Raw genomic sequence first — 21,415 nt, forward strand, 5'->3', positions numbered from 1 at the left:
CCACTGATACTCCTACCTCATCCTTACCTACTCTACCCATATCTTGGATGGATGTGTCTGCCATGTCATCACGTCCTCCATCCCCAACTGTGGAACCCACCACCAACTACAATATGTAACTGTACATGGTCTGGGGTTGGTGTCGACTGTACTCGCTCTAACTCCACAGTAATCTAATCCAACTATGACTGTGACTCCTGAAGAGCCAACTAAGTGCACTAAAGAGAGTCCACAATCACATCAAGCTCCTAGGTGAGCTCAACCACCTTGTCTTTCCCTAACAACGTCTCATAATAGGTGCTACCCTACTCCAGAAGGTAATCCCTGTTAGCAACTAATTGAGAGTAACTATGCTTCAAGATCCTAACAACCTCTCAGAGCGCATGAATCTCTGCTAGGGAAAGACTATTATCATCATGCTCATTTGACATGGGAGCACCCCAACTAGATGTAGCTAGCATCTGACGGATAACATCATATTGCTCAAGAGCTGAAGAAATTGCACTATCACTCACCTTTAGCTGACAAGTCACATGATGCCTTTATAACTCCTAACTCCTATGCAAGCTCTCTGTCTCACTAACTACACTGTGATAGGAAATTGAATTAGAATTGCCCACCACAAGATCGCACATACGTGTGCTATCGTCCTCGCACAACTCTACATCCGAGATACAACTACTATGTACCTCAACCAACTCCTCATCCGAAGAAATGGAAGCCCTCATAGTTGCAATCTCCACGCACGTCTCAGCTTCCACCTCAATAGTAAGATTTTGTAAACATCGATCTTAGGACTCATCCAAAACCTCCTTGGAGTCATCACCCAATATCTGACAAGGGGTAATCATCAGAGGTGTCCATACTATTTGCTTCCCCACCACCTGATAGAGCCTCAACTGCCATCACCTCTGCACACGACTCTATGCCAGGCTATGAATCAATCACGCGAGAGCATGAACCCACATGTACTGACTCTGCTGTAACACCCAAATCACCAACATCACAGCTGGGTGACTCCATACTTGCCTCGATCCCACCTAAGGAATGTAATAACCCCAACAGGTTATAACTTTTTCAAACACCAAAAATCTTTATACTTAAGTTGTTTGACATTTCGTCAAACACTTTGCAAGCAAGCTCTGATACCACTGTAATAACCTTCCTCAAATCTGCCCTCAAAAATGCTGATGAAAGCTCAAGGAAATTCATCAAATAATTCACATGCAAGGGACGTATGACTGATATAGTATTTTAGCTAGTTTCAAATGACTTTTTTTCAATTTGCATCAATGAGAATCTTGTGCTAGAAGACTACAATGGACTACACAATGACCTAACATGAGTGTGCTACTAATTTGGACAATATTCAGTGCATATATATGAGCTAAGCATGAGAAATGAACACCTACAACCAACTGACATTTTTACAAACAGTTGGTATGCAAACTAACTAGCTGATAAATAATGATATTAAATTTCTTAAATGACACCAACAACTATTATCTTCTTAATTGCAATGAAAAAATACAATGCTCATGAAATATGGCCAAGACTTTGGCATTTACATGGATTACAAAATGATAATGCTGGTATATTGCACACTTACAGCTGAAAGTTTATAACACCCTAAAAAACAATACTAAGAAAAGAACCTGGTTGTAGATGGCTGTAATAATTTCCTTCAATGCTGCCTTTTTTGCTTTGCTTTTTACGAACTGCTTTTTCGGTCTACTTTTTCAGCTTGCTTTTTTAGACTACTTTTTCGTACCCTCTTTTTTCGGACTGCTTTTGCGGACCCGCTTTTTCAGCCTACTTTTTCGGTTCCGCTTTTTCGGACTGCTACTATGTTGAATCTCAAGACCATATCTTTCAATGGCGTCAAGATTTCCAGCTTGAAGGGATTTTGTCCTCCAAACTATTGAGACATAATCTCTAGAAAATTTTCCAATTTCTTTGATATTTCCAAGCATACTAAAAAGAGGCTCTTCCATTTCTTTTATAGTGTTCTCACAAGAGCTCCATCCTTCGTTTTCTCAATGTGGGATAAAACATAACTCCCTTTATGTAATTAATGTCTCCAATGTGTTATAAAATAAAGGGGACTCTTTTAATTTAAATATTTCCCACAAATTATAGTCTATGTATTAATAAAATTAAATATTTAAATTTAACTTTATAAAATAGCTTTATCAATGCAAAACAAATATTATCAATGATAAACAAGTCTTCTTGTCAATTTCAAACAATTACAATCGGCATACCGCTGCCACTGGATGTCCACCCATGCCCAAGATGACTTACTATAAATAGTAAGTATGCCCAAAGTTGCCTCAAAACCCCTCAGAAAGACCTGCAACTGAAACTATCTGGGCCAAATGGCCTCTAAGCCCCTTTAATGTCCTGGTTAGCCTACGGGACCGTGGGGAAATAGGCTAACGACAACATCATGCTATGAATGCTAAAAAGGGAACATTACAGTCCGCCCTTCCCAAAATTGCTTGTCCCCAAGCAATGGCCGAACAACAACCCAATCAATCCACCTGGATCCCAAATGTAGTCATGAACTATATTGCTGTCAGTCAACATAGGCTCCTGCAACAACCTGTGAAAATTAACCAAGAGGAATCCATAAATGAATCGTGAATCACGGTGCAACTAAACTCCAAATCCACTACTGCCATAGTCAGGAACCCACAAGGCACAAACTCTCAAAATATTAGACCCCAAGTAGAGTAGATCACCCAAACTGTCAACGTAATAAACACCATCCACACAACCCATCGTGTTATGTGGAATGCACACTCCAACTCTACTACAATAGTGACCACTCCCACATGAAACTGCACCAAATACAGAGAATCCACACACTGTACATCTGCTGCAGTTAACACAACTCTGTAGATTACTGACCACTGTCTCATAACCATAACATCCATGCTCTGCTAATGGTGAATAGTCATTACACGGTAGATAGCAAAAATGAGAGCCCAGTCCAAACCTGTCTGCCATCAACTCCTCAACACATGGATCAAAAGCAAACCGATGAACATATCCTTTAGTATAATGCCGGTAAAAAGAACCAATCTCAGTCAAAGACTCATCCTGTAGACGTGATATGACCAACTGTGACTGATCATCAGCTAAGTCAGAGGATGATATAGCCAAGAGTGCAGAATCAACAACAACATCACTAGTCTCTGTGCCCTCCAAGTCAAACATATCACAATGCTTAGCTGCAGTGCCCAACTCAGTTGAACCTGCCTCCAGTGGAAATGGACCAAATATGCCAATAGTAGTGTCGTGGACAGATATATCCTCATCTCCACTACCTCTATCAACCTCAACCATGGACATCCATGGATCACCAGACACCACGGTCTGTGATTGTACAGAATCTGGTAAAGATTGAAGTCGCTCTAACTCCATGGTCACCTTAGCCAAATGAAACTGTGACTCCTCGAAAGCCAACTGTGTACTCTCAAGAATCTCAGAAGTCACCTCGAGCTGCTAAGTAAGCTCACTCACCTCATCTTCCTTGGCCAATAATGCATCGTATGCTGTACTCCCCCACTCCATAAGATAATCTCTGTCGGCTACCAACTGCATATAATTTTGTCTCAGAATCTGGATAGCCTCCCATAAAGAGTGGATCTCTGTCAAGGAAAGATAATTGCCTCTCTGCTCATCACTAGTAGGAGAATCCCATCCATAAACTGCTAACAACTGACGAGCAGCATCGAAATGCTTGCAAGCGATAGAAATGTCTCGCTTGCCAACTCCCAGTTGACTAGACACATGATTGTGCCGACTGGTCGAACTCCTATACTCTATCCTTGGTACACTGTCCAAAGGAGTAACCTCGGAATAGCTATCATCTGTAATACTCAGATCCTGAGACTCTTCTGTAAACTCTGTCATATCTGAGAGATCATCAACCCATTCCAACAAGAATGGTCGACTGGATATATGAACAATGCCCAACACAATTGTGTAAAAACTAATTCCAGCATCAAACAAGTTGCTAGCATGGATGAGAACTACACCTTGCAAACTACTAATCAAGTCCATGATGATGCAATAGATACTACTACCAAGGAATGATAGATATCTCTAGTCAAAACGATCCCAAGTACTAAGATAAGGATCCCAACATCTAATCCATGAACGGAAACCAACTGGCAATTCAAGTAAACTTCTCACTTGAGTAATGTGAACAATACCAACTGACTTCACGCACCTGTCTACAATCTTTGAATTCGGAGTGTGAATGCTAGACATACTCATATCATCATCATGTGACCTGACTGTAAAAGAAAACTGAGTCCCTGCTATACGCTCTAACTTCCGAACTGAACTCACCTCAAGACAAAGCTCGTCCACGTGTCTCTCAAAATCCTGGAGAGCCAACCGAGTACACACCAAGGAATTTCGAGTATCCTCCAGCTCATGAAAAAGCCGGTCAACCTCCTTCTCCTCCTTCTTCACTGCATCTTCCTTGATCTGTTGTAAGTCGTCACAAGAAGAACCTGTTGTGACTCTTTTCTGTCTCTCCTGCAGTTGAATCATCCAAATGTGATTCTCAATCAATCCATGTATCCTGTCATGATGAGATAAAGCCGTGACAATATCCTTGTCCCTTGTCTTCAGCTGGCTTGCCAAACCAAGTGAAGAGCTACTAGCCTCTATCTCATGTGAAGAAGCATCCAACTGTGCTTGATACTCATTTTTTGCAAAGTCCTGAATGCTCACTTTCTGATCAACTGTACTATCCTCAAACATGACAGTATCCTCAACTGCTGTAACTTCATCCAGTCCAACTGTACTGGAATCACTATTTGTGTCAATCATGCAATCCGGTGTGCCTATGATATCACCTTCTGATGCAACTGGCTCAACCTGCACAACATCTGAAACCCCTTCTACCTATGAAGATGATGCAGATAAACCATTACCTGAAGATGTGCTGAAGTCTCCTTGTATCGAATCTGCATGTCTGTTAAACTCCTCATACAAGTTTCTGCCTGTCATAGGGAAAGTATGATCCTTAGGCCTATCAAAGCGTTCAATCAGTCTCTCCGTAAACTCCACATATGAGGTAATGTGTGCATGACCCATAGTGACCATACCATGATGCCAACACTTGTGTGCTAACCCATCCAGGTGAATTGTTGCATACTTAATAGCGTCTTCCTCAGGCATAAGGTTCAATTGTAAGTATGTGTCAAGCTTTTGAACCCAAGCTCTTGCTGTAGACTTCCCCGAGTCATCATAATATGGTAACTGAAGTTTCCCTACTTTCTTTCGTAGCTCATAGCTCTGGTTCCTGTCATGTCCACATGGCATATGCTTCATCCGCACATCTATATACTCCCTAAAGGTGATTGCAGCAATAAAATTTGGACCTCCGGCTTCCCAATCTCTCCTCAGCTGGTCCTGTATATCAATAATCTGGGGCTCTGGTACGGGCTGCTCTGGAGCTCTAGGAGGAAATGTGGGAAATGGGTCTCGAATTCACTGTCCTAGTTTGCTGGGGTGCATGACCGAAATTGTTCCCAACTTGTTCGCATCCATTATGTGTCCCATCTTGATTATTAACACTCTGGTTATTACCATTCTGATTATTTCCTCCACCCACATTACCATTCAACCCCATTTGACGAGCCATCATCTGCATCATAAGCTCCAATCTCTAACTCTGTTCCTGTGCTCTCTACTCTGCTGATCGCTGTCCCTGTGCTAAGGTGTTTAATAACTGTAAGAATCTTTCCTTTCCCTGATCTGGACCGGCATTCATTTTGTCAAACATTTTTCTCTTTATTTGGCTATTCCAAATTCCCTATAAGACCTCCACAGGATGGTAGGAAACCGCTCTGATACCACTGTAATAACCCCAATAGGTTATAACTTTTTCAAACACCAAAAATCTTTATACTTTAGTTGTTTGACATTTCGTCAAACACTTTGGAAGCAAGCTCTGATACCACTGTAATAACCCTCCTCAAATCTGCCCTCAAAAATGCTGATGAAAGCTCAAGGAATTTCATCAAACAATTCACATGCAAGGGACGTATGACTGATATAGTATTTCAGCTAGTTTCAAATGACTTTTTTTCAATTTGCATCAATGAGAATCTTGTGCTAGAAGACCTACAATAGACTACACAATGACCTAACATGAGTGTGCTACTAATTTTGACAATATTCAGTGCATATATATGAGCTAAGCATGAGAAATGAACACCTACAGCCAGCTGACATTTTTACAAACAGTTGGTATGCAAACTAACTAGCTGATAAATAATGATATTAAATTTCTTAAATGACACCAGCAACTATTATCTTCTTAATTGTAATGAAAAAATACAATGCTCATGAAATATGGCCAAGACTTTAGCATTTACATGGATTACAAAATGATAATGCTGGTATAATGCACACTTATAGCTGAAAGTTTATAACACCCTAAAAAACAATACTAAGAAAAGAACCTGGTTGTAGATGGTTGTAATAATTTCCTTCAATGCTGCCCTTTTTGCTTTGCTTTTTACGAACTGTTTTTTCGGCCTGCTTTTTCAGACTGCTTTTTCGTACCCACTTTTTTAGCTTGCTTTTTCGGTTCCGCTTTTTTCGGACTGCTTTTTGGACTGCTTTTGCGAACTGCTTTTTCGGCTTTGCTTTTTCGTATCTGCTTTTTTAGCTTGATTTTTCGGTTCCGCTTTTTCGGATTGCTACTATGTTGAATCTCAAGACCATATCTTTCAATGGCGTCACGATTTTCAGCTTGAAGGGATTTCGTTCTCCAAACTATTGAGACATAATCTCTAGAAAATTTTCGAATTTCTTTGATATTTCCAAGCATACTAAAAAGAAGCTCTTCCCTTTCTTTTATAGTGTTCTCACAAGAGCTCCATCCTTCGTTTTCTCAATGTGGGATAAAACATAACTCCCTTTATGTAATTTATGTCTCCAATGTGTTATAAAATAAAGGGGACTCTTTTAATTTAAATATTTCCCACAAACTATAGTCTATGCATTAATAAAGTTAAATATTTAAATTTAACTTTATAAAATAGCTTTATCAATGCAAAACAAATCTTATCAATGATAAACAAGTCTTCTTGCCAATTTTAAACAATTACAATCGGCATACCGTTGCCACTGGATGTCCACCCATGCCCAAGATGACTTACTATAAATAGTAAGTATGCCCAAAGTTGCCTCAAAACCCCTCAGAAAGACCTGCAACTGAAACTATCTGGGCCAAATGGCCTCTAAGCCCCTTTAATGTCCTAGTTAGCCTACGGGACCGTGGGAAAATAGGCTAACGACAACATCATGCTATGAATGCTAAAAAGGGGACATTGCAAGGAAACTACTGCCTCTTGCATTGGAGCAACACTACGATAGCTCACATACAAATCTCCAATAATAATCCGCTCCTTGAGAGAGCCAAAAGTATCAGTGGTAACAATTGCATCGACTTTCTCTGCACTAACTACAACAACTACTCTGGATCCGCTCCTTGAGAGAGCCAGAAGTATCAGTGGTAACAACTGCATCGACTTTCTCTGCACTAATTACAACAACTACTCTGGGAGCCTCAACTTGTTGAAGCTCACAGCCACTATCCTTGGTTGCCACTGACACAATCACATGTCCCTGTGAAATAAGTGCATCATCAACATTGCAGATAGGACTAGCAGGTGTCGTACTAAATGTAGGTACATCTGCATCATAGACACCTGTTGAGGAAAACTCAAGCTTCCTTCCTTGCAACCTTGATGTCGGCCTTCTAAAGGCATAGACCATATACCTTGTTACCCTCTCAACTGTCTCTGAATCCGACAAGCTCTCCGCCAACCTTTGTTGATGAAGCTTAAGTTTCTCCATACTCTCCTGCAAAGCATTTATTTTCGTTCTAACTTCCTCATTACTCCACCAATTTCTAGAACTTCCAGCCCTCCTATGTTTGTCCATGGCTAGAAAATGCTAGAGTGCTGGCCACTCCAAATGCAACAAACAATCGGAAAATAAAATAACTTTTCTACCCCACAAGATGGTAGGAAACCGCTTTGATAACACTGTAATAACCCTATCTGGTTATAGCTAAATCAAGCATCAATTTCTTTCACATTTCAATGGTTTAACATTTTGTCAAACACTTGGCACACAACCCATTACCACTGAATATATGATGTCTTAAATTTTCAAACACCATATCAGGATGTACAACAAATTAATCACAAATTTATTTAATTTTGGCTTTATAAATTTCGCATAAATAAATACCAAATGCCAATAAACAATTCTTGAAATGATTCACACCAGCCTTTGAATTCATTCATTGACAAACTATACAACAATATAATGAAAAGGGAATTTAATTGTTGGCTGATTGCTATAAATAAGAATTTGAAGCCAACTTGTTATACTTTCAAACTATGTAATATAAACTGAAAACCACAAATTAAGAACTTGGTCTTTGCTATAGAATGTAATTGCAAAGTCAAAATGAAAGCCGCCTGGTCCAATTTCAATATGGCATTCACAGTCTACCCTTACAAATGCTGCCCAAAACTGATACAGAAATCACACCAAATACAAGAACCCTTGGCATTCAAGCTGTAAATCTAACGCTCTAATTCTGATGCAAATTGAACAAATTGGCATATCCAGAATTACCAAACTCCAATTTGTAGACTAAACCCTCGCCCAACAATAGAGATAATTGAAAACGAATTAAAACTAAATTCTTCAGTAAGCCAGTCGCTTCTTAGCCACAATAGACACAGTATGAGAAGTCTCTTCAATTTAGATTGAAAATTAAATCAATACCACTTTACCTCAGCAGTGGATTGATGTACAAACTTAGTTTCAAACCCATATACTTCAGCAAGGGCACATAAAATTAGAACTTCAGGAAATGTCACGAAGATGACAAAGCAAAATAAGATAATCAAATGATTGGATGCTTTTCTCATCAAATGTCCTCATATTTAAAATCTCCAAATGATACCAGTTTCCCAAAAGATCTCTACTTAAGAAGCTTCCTCTACACAACACTAAACTATAATAAAGTGCCATTAATATAATTTATTAATTGCTTTTGACTCCAAAAAATGACCTTTTCCACCATAACTTAATATTCAGACATGGAAGGCTGCTGTTTCTTGTTCTCATGATTTAAAACTTTTCGTCCGGGTTCCAACGAGCTATGATATTGAGGTGATCAACAAACAACACCAACAAAAATAGTTACCTTAGCGTATTTAGATGAATAATAATAATAAGTCACCCGTCTTGCGAAAATAACTAAAGCAACATCAGAATTGAAATTTGACAACACCAAAGTGATTCTGATGATGAAAGACGATGAATGAACCTGACGGAGTGACTTACTATAAATAGAGACTCTCTCCAAGATTCTTGGAGCCCAAATCAGAAGCCTGAAATAAAAATTAAGAGCATCACTCAACTCCTCTAACTCAATTGAGCTCATCGAAAACAATAGTTTGACTTACTATAAATAGTAAGTCCCTCAAGTGGAGCCAAAACACACCATAGAATGCTGAAAAGCCTATAACCCCACAACTGAGACCCTCAAATCCCACTGTGAGCTCACGAGGGTCGCGATGGTGAACTGACCAAGCCAACTGCACGAACCTGCTAAAAATGGGGACATTACAGAATACACACTTTAGTCCTTGACATTTGGCAGCAATTGTACCCCGTGATCTTGCAACTTATTCTAGCACAGGAATATGCCACAAAATGTTTTCATATCTCCATTTTGCGTCCATTTTATAAATGGAAATAATTTTCTAATTTTTTTGGGAATTCCCATGCAATTTTTTCTGTTTAAAGTTTTGAACTAGAATACATGAATATAATAAATAGAAACACAATAACATATGACACAGTAAAACTATTCTAGGAAAACCCTCCACTTGAGGGTAAAAAACCTAGCCCCACAAAAGCTAGATCCATTATTTTATTCTTAAAATAAATACAATGTTCTCAAGCTGATGACTGTTAACTCTTAACAATTAAACAATAGACCTTATTCATAGTTCATACACATCTGCTATGCATACACAGAACATACAGTTGAGGTTAGCCAAAATCACTTCTACAAATACGAATACACAAAATGAATCTTCTCAGATTACAATACGACTCCCATAGATCTTAGTATGTAACATCAATCACAATAATAATTGGAGATCATACGTTCTGTAATGTCCCATTCTGTCTGCTAAACAATTCAAAAAATCAATTTATTAAATGCTTTGCCCCTTTTGGCATTTAATAAATAATCAACAATATGTAAATATAATTACAAACAAAGCAAAGGTTATTATACAAATATATTTACTTAAAAATTTAATAAAAAAGGGACAATAAGGCAATTGGAGCCATTTGTGGATATGTTGTAGACAAGGTGGTCCTAACAGTTATGGATTTGCAAAAGTTAAAATCAGAGATGGGTATGGTTCAGAGGAATATTGGCAGAGAGATTACAAAAGGAATGAGAAGAGTTGTGTTTTGTAGATTGGAGTGACCTTTGTTTGATAGAGCTTGCCCAAGGAAAGCTTTTCTTTGGCACTAGAGGAAGTGCCCGGGAATTGCCTAGAGTGTTAGAACAACAAAGTATCCTTTATAGAGTAGCAGCAAGTGGTAGGACAAGCGATTGTTACTTGTTGGAGAATACAATTGTTAAAATGGAGGATGAGCATTAAGTGATTCCCAGTCAATGTTTTTCCCGATGCTTATAGCTATCGAGTTTGAGCAGTGAATACATGAGAACTACGAAGGTGGAGACTTCAATATTTTGCAAGAAATACCAACTATGAATTTAACACAGTACACAATTTGAAGCAAGGAGGATTGAGAGTTTTGAAGCAAACTGAAAACACGCATGGAGACGTCGACTCGATTCAAATTGGTAAACTAAGGAAAGGTTTTGTGTTAACCAAGAGTTGTAGTTGAGTTGACAGTCCAGGTTCAAAAATATTGGAGGATTGCATTTGTTTGGGTGGAAGTCTGAGTGCTCCAGAAACATGTGAAGATGGTGAATCACTTAGGTGTTTGCACTTGCTGGCGGGAATGTCAAGCGACTTGAGGATATAGTCGGGTTATATCGGCAAAGACAAAGGTTGCGGACACCATCACAAAAGTGCCATCACAATTGACTGAGAGGTTAGGAAATAACAAAAAATTAACTTGTTTATAGTTTACGGTAGCAAATTTGAAAACGAATTTACCATCATTTTTTGCTAGTGGGAAAAGTCGAGTCTTACTTGTTAAGTAACATGGATCGTGTCTGCAAATGTAATTATATTGCCATTGTTATTGATTTTTTCAAATGCAGATTTGGATCTCATATAAGTAGGAGAGAAGGAGAGAGACATGTCTCCAAGGTTTAAACATCATTAGCTATTATAAAATAATATAATTAACCATATGTATAATACATACATTATTTTATATATATATAAATAATATAATATTATATATATATATATATATTTAGGAATATTTATATCATCAATAACGAAACTCATGATCATATCAATCTGATTGCAACTACAACCTTAACGCTCCCTTTTAGGAAGGATTGATACAGAACATATTATGTTCTTGAGTGTACAAAGAGATATCATCTCAGTATGATATTATTCCTAGAATGATATATCTAAGGATATCAACAAAAGTCCATCAACACACACATATATCATATATGGAATTTGTTACGATTCATAACGAGACTAAATTTCTAAACACCTTTTCTTTTAGCAAGGAGGGAAATTAAGCAATTACTATAACTTTAATATAAGTTTAAATACCACCTTAAGTGTGGTCTATAATAGATTTAAGTTATGGCAATAGTTTACCTTATGTTTGTTATCGTAACTTTCGGCACACCGAGACAACAACTTAATATTCTATTATGATAACAGGTCCAGTTATTGATAAGATAGTCACCTTTCAATAACCCCCCTCTAAATATATACATCAATGAAAGATTGCCATCTTTCATGACATAATTATAACAACATGACGTAGTAACTCACATGATATCCACCATGAACCAAGTCAGAGGTTGGACCTACCATAGTTGCTACTAGAGGGTGGAACAAAGGGCTTTCACCTCATACTTCTCTCTCATAGAGGAGAGTGCATTATAAAGAATTTCTCTTAGAACTTTTCCTCATAGAGAAGATATCATCCACAAGGTATTGCATCTCAAAATTTCTCCCTCTGAACATTGATCCTGGGAAGTCAGGTCCTCTAGTTACTTCTCAGAAACTCTCTTTACCCAAGGATGCCTATTGAACTCACTTTGAATCTGATATCAATTTTCTGATTTTCTGGTGATAAGTCATCACTTCCTCATGATATACATAGGAGTAGGTCTATCAACATCATGCAGTCACCCACATGTATTTCTAGACTCCCTCTGAGCATCAATCTTCTAAGCTCCTGCGTTGCCTTCGAAGAAGTGTCATACTCCCTCTTAATGTAGAAGACTCTCATAATCTTAATCATCAAAGATGAGAGCCTCATTTTATCCATCTTGATCATCAAGGTCTTTGGAGCTACTATCATTAGGTTGAGTATGCACAATATCTGGTAGCATGTTTAAAGTACCAACTTTCTTTTCCTATAAGAACATCCTCAACCATAAAAGAAAAGATCAAGGCAAATAAACTTTATAGGATATCTGGAAATTACAAATAAGAGAGATAAATGTCAAAAATAAAAATACTTATTTGCACGTGAAGATTAAGAATTTTCTTCTTAGATTATTTGAGAATGGAACATCTGCCCTCTAAAAGTGGGAACGGAATATTGGCTATTATTCCCCCACAATGTAAAATTTTCACTTATTCTTATAATGTTGAACAATTTTGTATCAAATATGATAACTCCTTTCTAAGTTCTAATTTGCTCTTTTTATCCATTGAAATTCCAAACATTCATTTAGCTTAATAGTAGAAGCAAACACAAAATCGTCCACAATACGCCAATATCTTGATTGAGTATGATTGTGCCACTTGAATGACTCCACAATTCATATGTCAAGTTTTATTTATCAAAGAGAGAGACTTATAGATGGTTCAATTTAAGTCACCAATTTCTCGTGAGGTACACAAGAGGTAGGCTCATTAAAATCGCATAGTTGCATGAATTATAGTCCTCTTGACTGTTACAATGTATCGATCACTGAAGATTCCATTACAACATGGTTTACTCCCTCTGAATCAATATGATCAAGATCACTATAGGCTGACTGAATCATGCTCCCTCTTTTTAAAGGTTGTCTCAAATGTCAATCTCCCTCCGAATCTCACTCTATCTCACTTTTCCTACAAGAACATTCTGAGAAGAAAAATCAAGGCACATAGCTCTTAATCGTACATATAGAAATACAAATAAGAGAAATACTTCAATTTATAGATAATTGTAATTATCAAGAAATATATACTTATCTGTAGATCAACACCCTTGATTCTCCTCGTCATCATTAAGTAGTAATTATATAGATAATACTGAATTTGTTTCATCTTTATACTTAAGATTTTAGATTGGTCTCATAAAATATCATTCTTTTCTTAAATAAACATTATTTATAGAACTTAACATGTGTTCATATATTACATAAATATAATTTGTTACCAACTATACTTCCAATTATAATATCCATGTCATATTAAACATTACCAATAATGCATACCTTTATTGTATATTCATATAAAACTAAATTCATAACTTTATACCTTATAATTTACCTTCTATACCTTATCTTGCTTTGCTTTATATGTAAAGAAAATAAAATAAATTTATACCTTAGAATTTACCTTTTATGCCTTATCTTGCTTTTCTTTTTTTATCTTCCTTTTTTTCCTTTTATGGGGGAATAGAGGAGAAAACTATGTACCATTCGCTTTCATTAGATCCCAAATTGTGGCTGATCATTGGTAAAGCATCAATTCATCTCCCATTATGGTTGGAAGATACCACGGGATAGAGGATTATCTCCTCAATTATCAACTTCTCTTTCCATCGAACAATATAGTGCTTAATATAACAGAATTCACATGACTGTGTTGAATATGAATATTGTTTTTATATCGTGCAATGGATGGCTTCTCTAGCGTATTCACATTACTTCATTTATCTATAAAACAATAGAAAGCTCTTCACAATTCACACTCCTTAAGCCTTGATTATAGAATATATCAGAATAGACCTTATAGGAGAAGGGGGTTACGATTCCTCCATTCAATTTGATAAAAGTCATCCATAGCTTGGATTTGTGGTGAGGTAAGAATCTATCGCTGCTCATTCTTCTCAAAATCATTCGGTCTATGGGATCTCCTATTTGCTAACGCTTCACATGTATGGAACACTCAAGTGGAGAAATTCTATCTAAGTATTGCAGTTATTCATCAGACACACATGATGATGTTGAGGTAGTAGTATGTCTACTGTAGCGGAATAAATGAAAGAAAGTCTTTACCATCAAACTCTCGTCCCATGGAATCACATACCAGGTCTTGTTCTGCCAACAGGTCAAGGAGATATGGTGCAATCGAAAGTTTTAACATGGAGGCCAAGACACACTTTGATGGCAAGGTCATATACTTGTGGAGTGTTGAAAATTAAGAAAATCTGGTTACCATCAACACAGCATGATGTCTTCATTATGGAAAATGCTCAGAGGTTAAATTAAATGCCCAAATATGCGTAACAATGACAAAGTGCCCATGGCAAGTCATCAACAAGCTCTCTAAGTATGGGATTTCTCTCCGATGTAGAAGGAAGCTGCAGATACTGCCCTCATGCACCCAATGCAAATCACAAATGATGGGGATACTTTTAAAACACAACTTAGTTGCACCATAAACATAAGGTATTATTGAGAAGTCATGAGACCTGCAAAGTCATTAACAACCATTTAGCAACACTTGCGAAGAAAAAGTCTTTAATCTGTATATTTGCGGGGAATGATATTCTTTGTGCATATATTCACATTCCCTGGATATAACTTATTGTTCACACATTATGGAATCTTTCAATGGGCTGATATCACTGTCGCTGGAGTGCAATTCTGCTCTTTTCATCACAAGTGAGGAATGTTCAGAATCGTTTAAGAATTTAATCAATGCAGAAGCAATCTTCTATTCCTACGAGACAACCAGGATGGAGAGCCATTGTCCAGTGAACCATACCAGACAATCCTCCAATATCAGTCGTGGGTTATTGACCGAAGCTTTGATAGAACCTGTGTCACCAATCCAATACTTTCTCACCAATGCAAGAGAAATACTGACAATATGAGAAGTGCGGTCTGGGATTACATATGATAAGAGGTTCACATTTTCTTCTTTGAGGCCGTCCCACACACATGGCTAACATATTTAATGCAGTCTTTTACGATTTTTTATATTTCTCCATAGCTAATAACAAGTTGTCTTCATGTGTGGGCATTCTATGTTGCTGCTTCTGTTTGAGTTCGGATTTCCTTCTTGATATGAATCTTTCTTGCATTTGTAGCGTTGCTCTGATACCATGTTAAGTAACATGGATTGTGTCTGCAAATGTAATTATATTGCCATTGTTATTGATATGTTTCAAATGCAGATTTGGATCTCATATAAGTATGAGAGAGATGAGACATGTCTCCAAGGTTTAAACACCATTAGTTAGAATAAAATAATTTAACTAACCATATGTATGTGTATATATATATATAGGAATATTTATATTATCATCAATAATGAAACTCATGATCATATCAATCTGACTGTAACTACAACCTTAACATTCCTGGATATGTCCTATATGTCGTTAGACATTATTCTTTGAAATTGGAATATCAGGTGAAAAAGGCATCTTGTGGATTTTGTATCATTCCAACAGTGTCACTTCTAAAGAAGGCAAACCACAAATAAATTGATGCACTCAGATGAGTACTGAAATAGACACCTAAAGGATCGACATGGGCAAATCCCAAATCACCTTCAAAGGGCCCCTTAATCACCACAACAGTCTACGGGAACCATTGATAATAGGCTAACCTCTGAAATTAACTGAGGTGCAAAAACAGGGATATTACAGTGACTAGACACATTAAGTGACTTAAAAGACCATTATGAGGTAAAAATATGATATAGTTCTAACAATCTCTGTTAATGGTCAATTTATTAACTATCTGGCCTATAGAAGATTGAATCTACGGGTTGTTTGGCTAGCGATTGCCCCTTTATCTTTATAAACATGAGCCTTCTGCTAAGGCCCTCCTCAGTGCTGCAAAACTTCTAGATATGTCCAAGCTTACCATAATACATCCAACATGATGTTGGGTAACAAAACTATCCCTCCATTTATATAGAGGTACCAAGATCAACTTAAAAGTTTAAAACACTTCATAACTCTAAAAAACAATGATTGGCCTGAAATTGTCACAAGCTTCAAAACCTGTGAAAAGTAGTAAACCCCAGTACATTTGCAAGAGCACCGTTTGCTTTTATAACCCAAGGCTGACTGAAAACACCCTGCAAGAAACTAGGATTTAAAAAAATCGTCAAAACATTTTGTTGAAGACGAAAGCTTGCAATTCTGCGAAAAATTCGTCAAAAACTTTAAATTTCAGGAGAAATCACACATTTAACAAAAAAATTGCCAAAAAAGCAACCCTACGACAGAGAAAACCATGTTTTGTTTTTGGAAAAATCGAGAAAACCTTTTTAAACATCACAATTTTTTGAAAAGAAAAACAGAACCCATAAAAGAAATAGAAAGTCTATGAATTTTTACATAAAAAAATTGAAAAACCCTTTCATGATTTTTTGCAGAAAAAAATCAGCAAACTGATCATGAGTTTTTGTGCAAAATAATCAGAAGACTCTCCATTTGTGTTTTTTAGCAAAAATCATGCAAAACCCTGTGTGATTTTTTTTGTTAACTTTTTTACAAGACACCTTTGGAAAGAAATAAAAATCCCTGCATCCATTATTTTTTATTGAGAAAAAAATCAGAAAACCCTTCAGGTTTTGTGTTGAACATGTGAAAAAAAGGAAAACCATCTCTCCATGAGAACACACAGAAACCCTCGAATGCGGTAAACAAAATCTTTAAAGCACAGAGTTCTGAGATAGAAAATCCTTGTGTTCAGTAGAAACCTTCGAAGTCTGCAAAGAAAACCTTTGAAATCTTTAGAGATTTGCGATTTCAGAAGCCCTTATTTTTAAAACCTTCAATTATTTAAAAAAAAATCCTAAAATAACTTCTGCCAATTTCTTCAAAATTTCTAGGTTTCTACACAAACTTTCATAGCTAATTGTTAAAAACTTCTGAAATATAATTTCAGATTATGACAATTAATGTATGGGCTTTGATACTATGAAATGATAATTGATTGATTGAAAATGAAGTAATTAAATAGGAGACAAAGGCTCCTCAAATAAGAAAATTGAAAGGTGATGTTTCTAAACTGAAATAGAAATATGCTAAACTACATAACCTACTAGATACATTATGTGACCAGATACATATGAAGATTCATAAAGCAACATAAATGACCATTATGAGGTAAATAATACAATATAATTCTATAGAACCTGGGGCACACATGACATTCGAGGGTTGCTGAAGCTTGCAAAGGGGCAATCATATTTGATATAAATCCTTGTCCCATAATTGAACAATGGATTGAATTTTGAGACTTCCTTTGTAATTGGGGCCAGTTGGCAGGTCATTTAATTTTTTTTGTTTAGACCTTAAAACTGGTTTGATGACCATGAAATAGGAACTGGAGATTAGTGATTGCCTATGAAGTTATGAATACTTGCACAAACTTGGAAATGCGAATTTTTTCATAGTTTTTCAATGATCTATGAACCTGCCAAGAAATGTAATTTGAGACAAGCCTGCCACACCAGGGCTTGAGAACAAGCCTTCTCTTTGAAACTAGAAGTCATCTTGCGTGGGAAATGAGAAAAAAATATAGGTGCCAATAAGTCTAACCCATGCGACTTATTGGGTAATTGAGTCTCGAGTTCCTAGGAATCCTACTTTTGATTCATCAGTCTTGGTGAGTCCATGTGAATCTTGTAGCTATGGTCTAGACTATGTGCAGTGGCCTTTTTTCACAGGGATTTAATGCAAATTCAAAGATATCTATAATGCTAGAATTTACTAACATTGACAAACACCAAAGAGGGAAATTTACATTGGGTTCTACTATATGTCAAGGTCAAAATTTGTATACAAATAGTGTAAAGATCTAATATTTTTTGAGTAACTATAGAGTTCAAAGCCAAATTATATTCAATCCAATTCTTGACAATTTCTTGCAAATATCAAGTTTCAACCAAATGTTTAGTAGGATTATAGGGTGTTCCAAATACTGATGATATTAATTTTCTGTTCAAAGTTGCCTTCATTTGGAGGGATTTGAGCAAGTTATGGAAATTTGAAGCAGTTGACAATATTTTATTGAAATTCAATTGTGACATCACTGCTAAGAAGCATTTTTGATATCTGTGTGTATGCGATGTCTATTGTTGTTTGTATCTGGGAATGTGGGTAATGCTGCAATTTGTTTGTTAGTTGGATTCGCTGCACATTTTAATTGGTTGTCACATCAACAACATTGTTTGAAATTTTGCATTTTTATCTGTTGCTTGTTATATGCCTATGGGTGTAACTGTGCATTCTGCTTTCTGTGGATCATTTCTTTGACCTTAATGGATGCGTCATTTTGTTGATCTGATTTGAGCTTTCCTTATATTTATTGCTCCAACTTCTTGTTAGAAATAGATTCCAAGTTTCAGAGTTAATGTTTAATTAGGAAGGCAAGGAAATTTTTGTTTTATTAGCAATTTAAAAGCTTCAAAATGTTTGTGAGTAAAGAACTTGGCGCAGCAAAGAATTATATTTATGACTATGTTGCAATTTTGCAGTAAAGAAGCTTTTGGATGATGAATCAGTGAAGAAGGTTGCTGCAAAGGAATTGGAAAATGAACTAAAGAATCAACACGAAATTGCACAAAAGCATATAGAAAATTTGATGATGGTATCTTTTCTGTGAATAAGACTCTAAAATAATTTTCTGTTAATTTATTTTGTGTTGGTTCATTATAATTATAAAGAGTTCTAGTGTCATGTATTTACCTTGCTTTTCATCTAGGTGAACAATAAGCTAGAAAAGGAGCTGTTTATGGCAGCAGGACAAGTTTCTGATGCCTTTACAAGAATTTCTTCAACTCATGATGACATGGAAAGGATATCCAAGGAATTCCATGAATCAAAACATGCACATGCAGAACTCACAAAGGAACACGACAGGTGGCTTTCTTTGCTTATGCCTGTTTTTTATTCATTAAAAAATCTAAAAGTGTTTTTGCTTTTCTCCTTTTCTGATTCTTACTGGAGCAAGAGGCTTCTACTTATATTTGCATGTAGTGTATCTTGGTTCTAGACGAACAAGTATTCCCGTTTAACCCTTAGGAAATATGGACATCAGGAATATGTATGTTTCTGAGGGGTTCTTCAGAGTGCAGCAAATTTTAGGAGTCTTTTAGATTCAACTGCATTGCTAAATTGTTTTCATATATTTTGGGTCGCTCTATTTGAACTTCCCTGAAGCCAATGCTTGGGCCAAAGAAAGATACACCATTTGTGATTGTCATGAAGAGGTGCCATTTGATTTCCTGTTGGCATCATCTTGGAGTTTAGGCTCCACTAAATAATGGTTCCAAGTTTGAATTTTACCATATGCTTATACAATGCAATATTATGTTAGTCATCAAAATCATCTGCATAAAGCATTTAAATGAAAACTTTACCGTTTTTAAGGGAGAAAGAACAGAATATGACTTGGCAAGGTTATTAACTATTAAGCTATTTCTCTAGAGGAGAGTAAACTAGAGAATGGAAACTATTAATGTGTATAGATTAGTTGGCTAATCTTTGAATCTTATAAAGAATGCGCGTAGATTAGTTGTGTAATCTTTCCATTTCATATAGTAAAAACTATTAGATATTATATTTGCGCAATTCACAAAAGCATAGAGTTTACCATTATTAATTAATAAATTTTGCAAATACTGTAATTTAGCAAAAAATTAGAAACAATTTGACAAGTGTTTTTGTGAACCTCACTAATTGGTAGATTTACATTTTTGAAAATTGGTATCAATTTAGTTATTTATTTTCTAATAGTGAGTACATATACCTAGTACTGGTGGAACTTCAGGAGTACTTTAAATTTGTATTAGGAAATAGTCAAAGTTACACAAAAACATGTTAGTTTTAGGATCTAGCAGAGTCTTTAGTATTAGTGGTGTTTACTAGTACTTATAGATGTGAGACTAGGAGCTCCGATGGGGTCCACGTGTAGATTGGTTCTATGGTGCCAGGATGGTTCTATAGAGAGTGCGCTACAATTTTAACCGGTACTTCTACCTACCATACCAACAGTCAGAAATAAGTGCAATATACAACGGATACAATACCATAATACCATGCAATGCAAAGGAAATGATTTCTTATATTGATTCCAAAACAGCCCATACAATTTTGTCCTTTCTTTACTTGTATTAGTTCTTATATATTATTTTGGATGGTTAAGTAAACCAACAGACACAACCCTTCGCTACAACTGATGCAGGAGCATCCTAGGGTAGTTAGCAATCCAGCATGCTGGATTGGTTTTGGCTTTGGAGTTGGAGAACTTGGTTGAAGAAGGGTTGATGCTCAGTCATTATTGAGGAGTTCGTGAGTGCAGCGTTGGCCAAGGAACTTGGGTACTGATGAAGCTCGACATAGCTTGTGGTGCTCGACAAAACTTGGGTAGTGTTGGCTGAGTGGGCTCGACATATACTGTGTTTCTTGGCATATATTAGGCTCGACATATAATGTGTTACTCGGCATATACTATTTGATTGACGATGCTTGGTGGTTTTGCTAACGCTCGATAGTTTGGCTCATTGAATGGTGTTCTTGCTGATTGGATCAGCGGATTTGGTGCATTTAATGCGCGTGACATATGATTGTGGCGTGGATCGATCATGGGGGTGTGTGTGGACCTATTTGAGTCTTGTTTATTTATCTTGTGTATTTAATAATGGTTTAAGCCGTTTAAGGCATTTTATGTTTATTTGGGTTCAATTTGATTCTATTTACAACAGGCTGACTTCTAGCCGTACAAGTATTTAAGGATGGCTTGGGTAGAGTTGTACGTATTCAATCAATTGTGTAGGAGTAGAGATTCGAGTCAGAAATCTGTGGTTGCAAATTTGTGAGCAGGGCTAGTAGTTGTGGCTTGGGAAACAAGGAGATTGCTTGGTGGCTTGCGAGCACAAGTTTAGATCTTGCTTGGTGTTTCTTCTAGATTGTTGTT

The 21,415-nt window shown here is 36.6% G+C and overlaps 1 protein-coding gene across 2 annotated transcripts in view; it reads left to right on the forward strand.

The window, feature by feature from the left end:
- ATGRIP (Golgi-localized GRIP domain-containing protein) overlaps nt 1-21,415 on the forward strand; it is a 236,648-nt gene that overhangs the window by 38,861 nt on the left and 176,372 nt on the right. For both annotated transcript variants that reach the window (XM_089802216.1, XM_089802217.1), the window contains exons 2-3: nt 18,975-19,087; nt 19,202-19,359. In XM_089802216.1, the coding sequence (XP_089658342.1) occupies nt 18,975-19,087; nt 19,202-19,359 (271 nt within the window). The remainder of the gene's footprint in view (nt 1-18,974; nt 19,088-19,201; nt 19,360-21,415) is intronic.

This window comes from Cupressus sempervirens, chromosome 9 (assembly GCF_028749045.1).
Source record: "Cupressus sempervirens isolate cs-2001-9-10 chromosome 9, ASM2874904v1, whole genome shotgun sequence".
Lineage (NCBI taxonomy): Eukaryota > Viridiplantae > Streptophyta > Pinopsida > Cupressales > Cupressaceae > Cupressus > Cupressus sempervirens.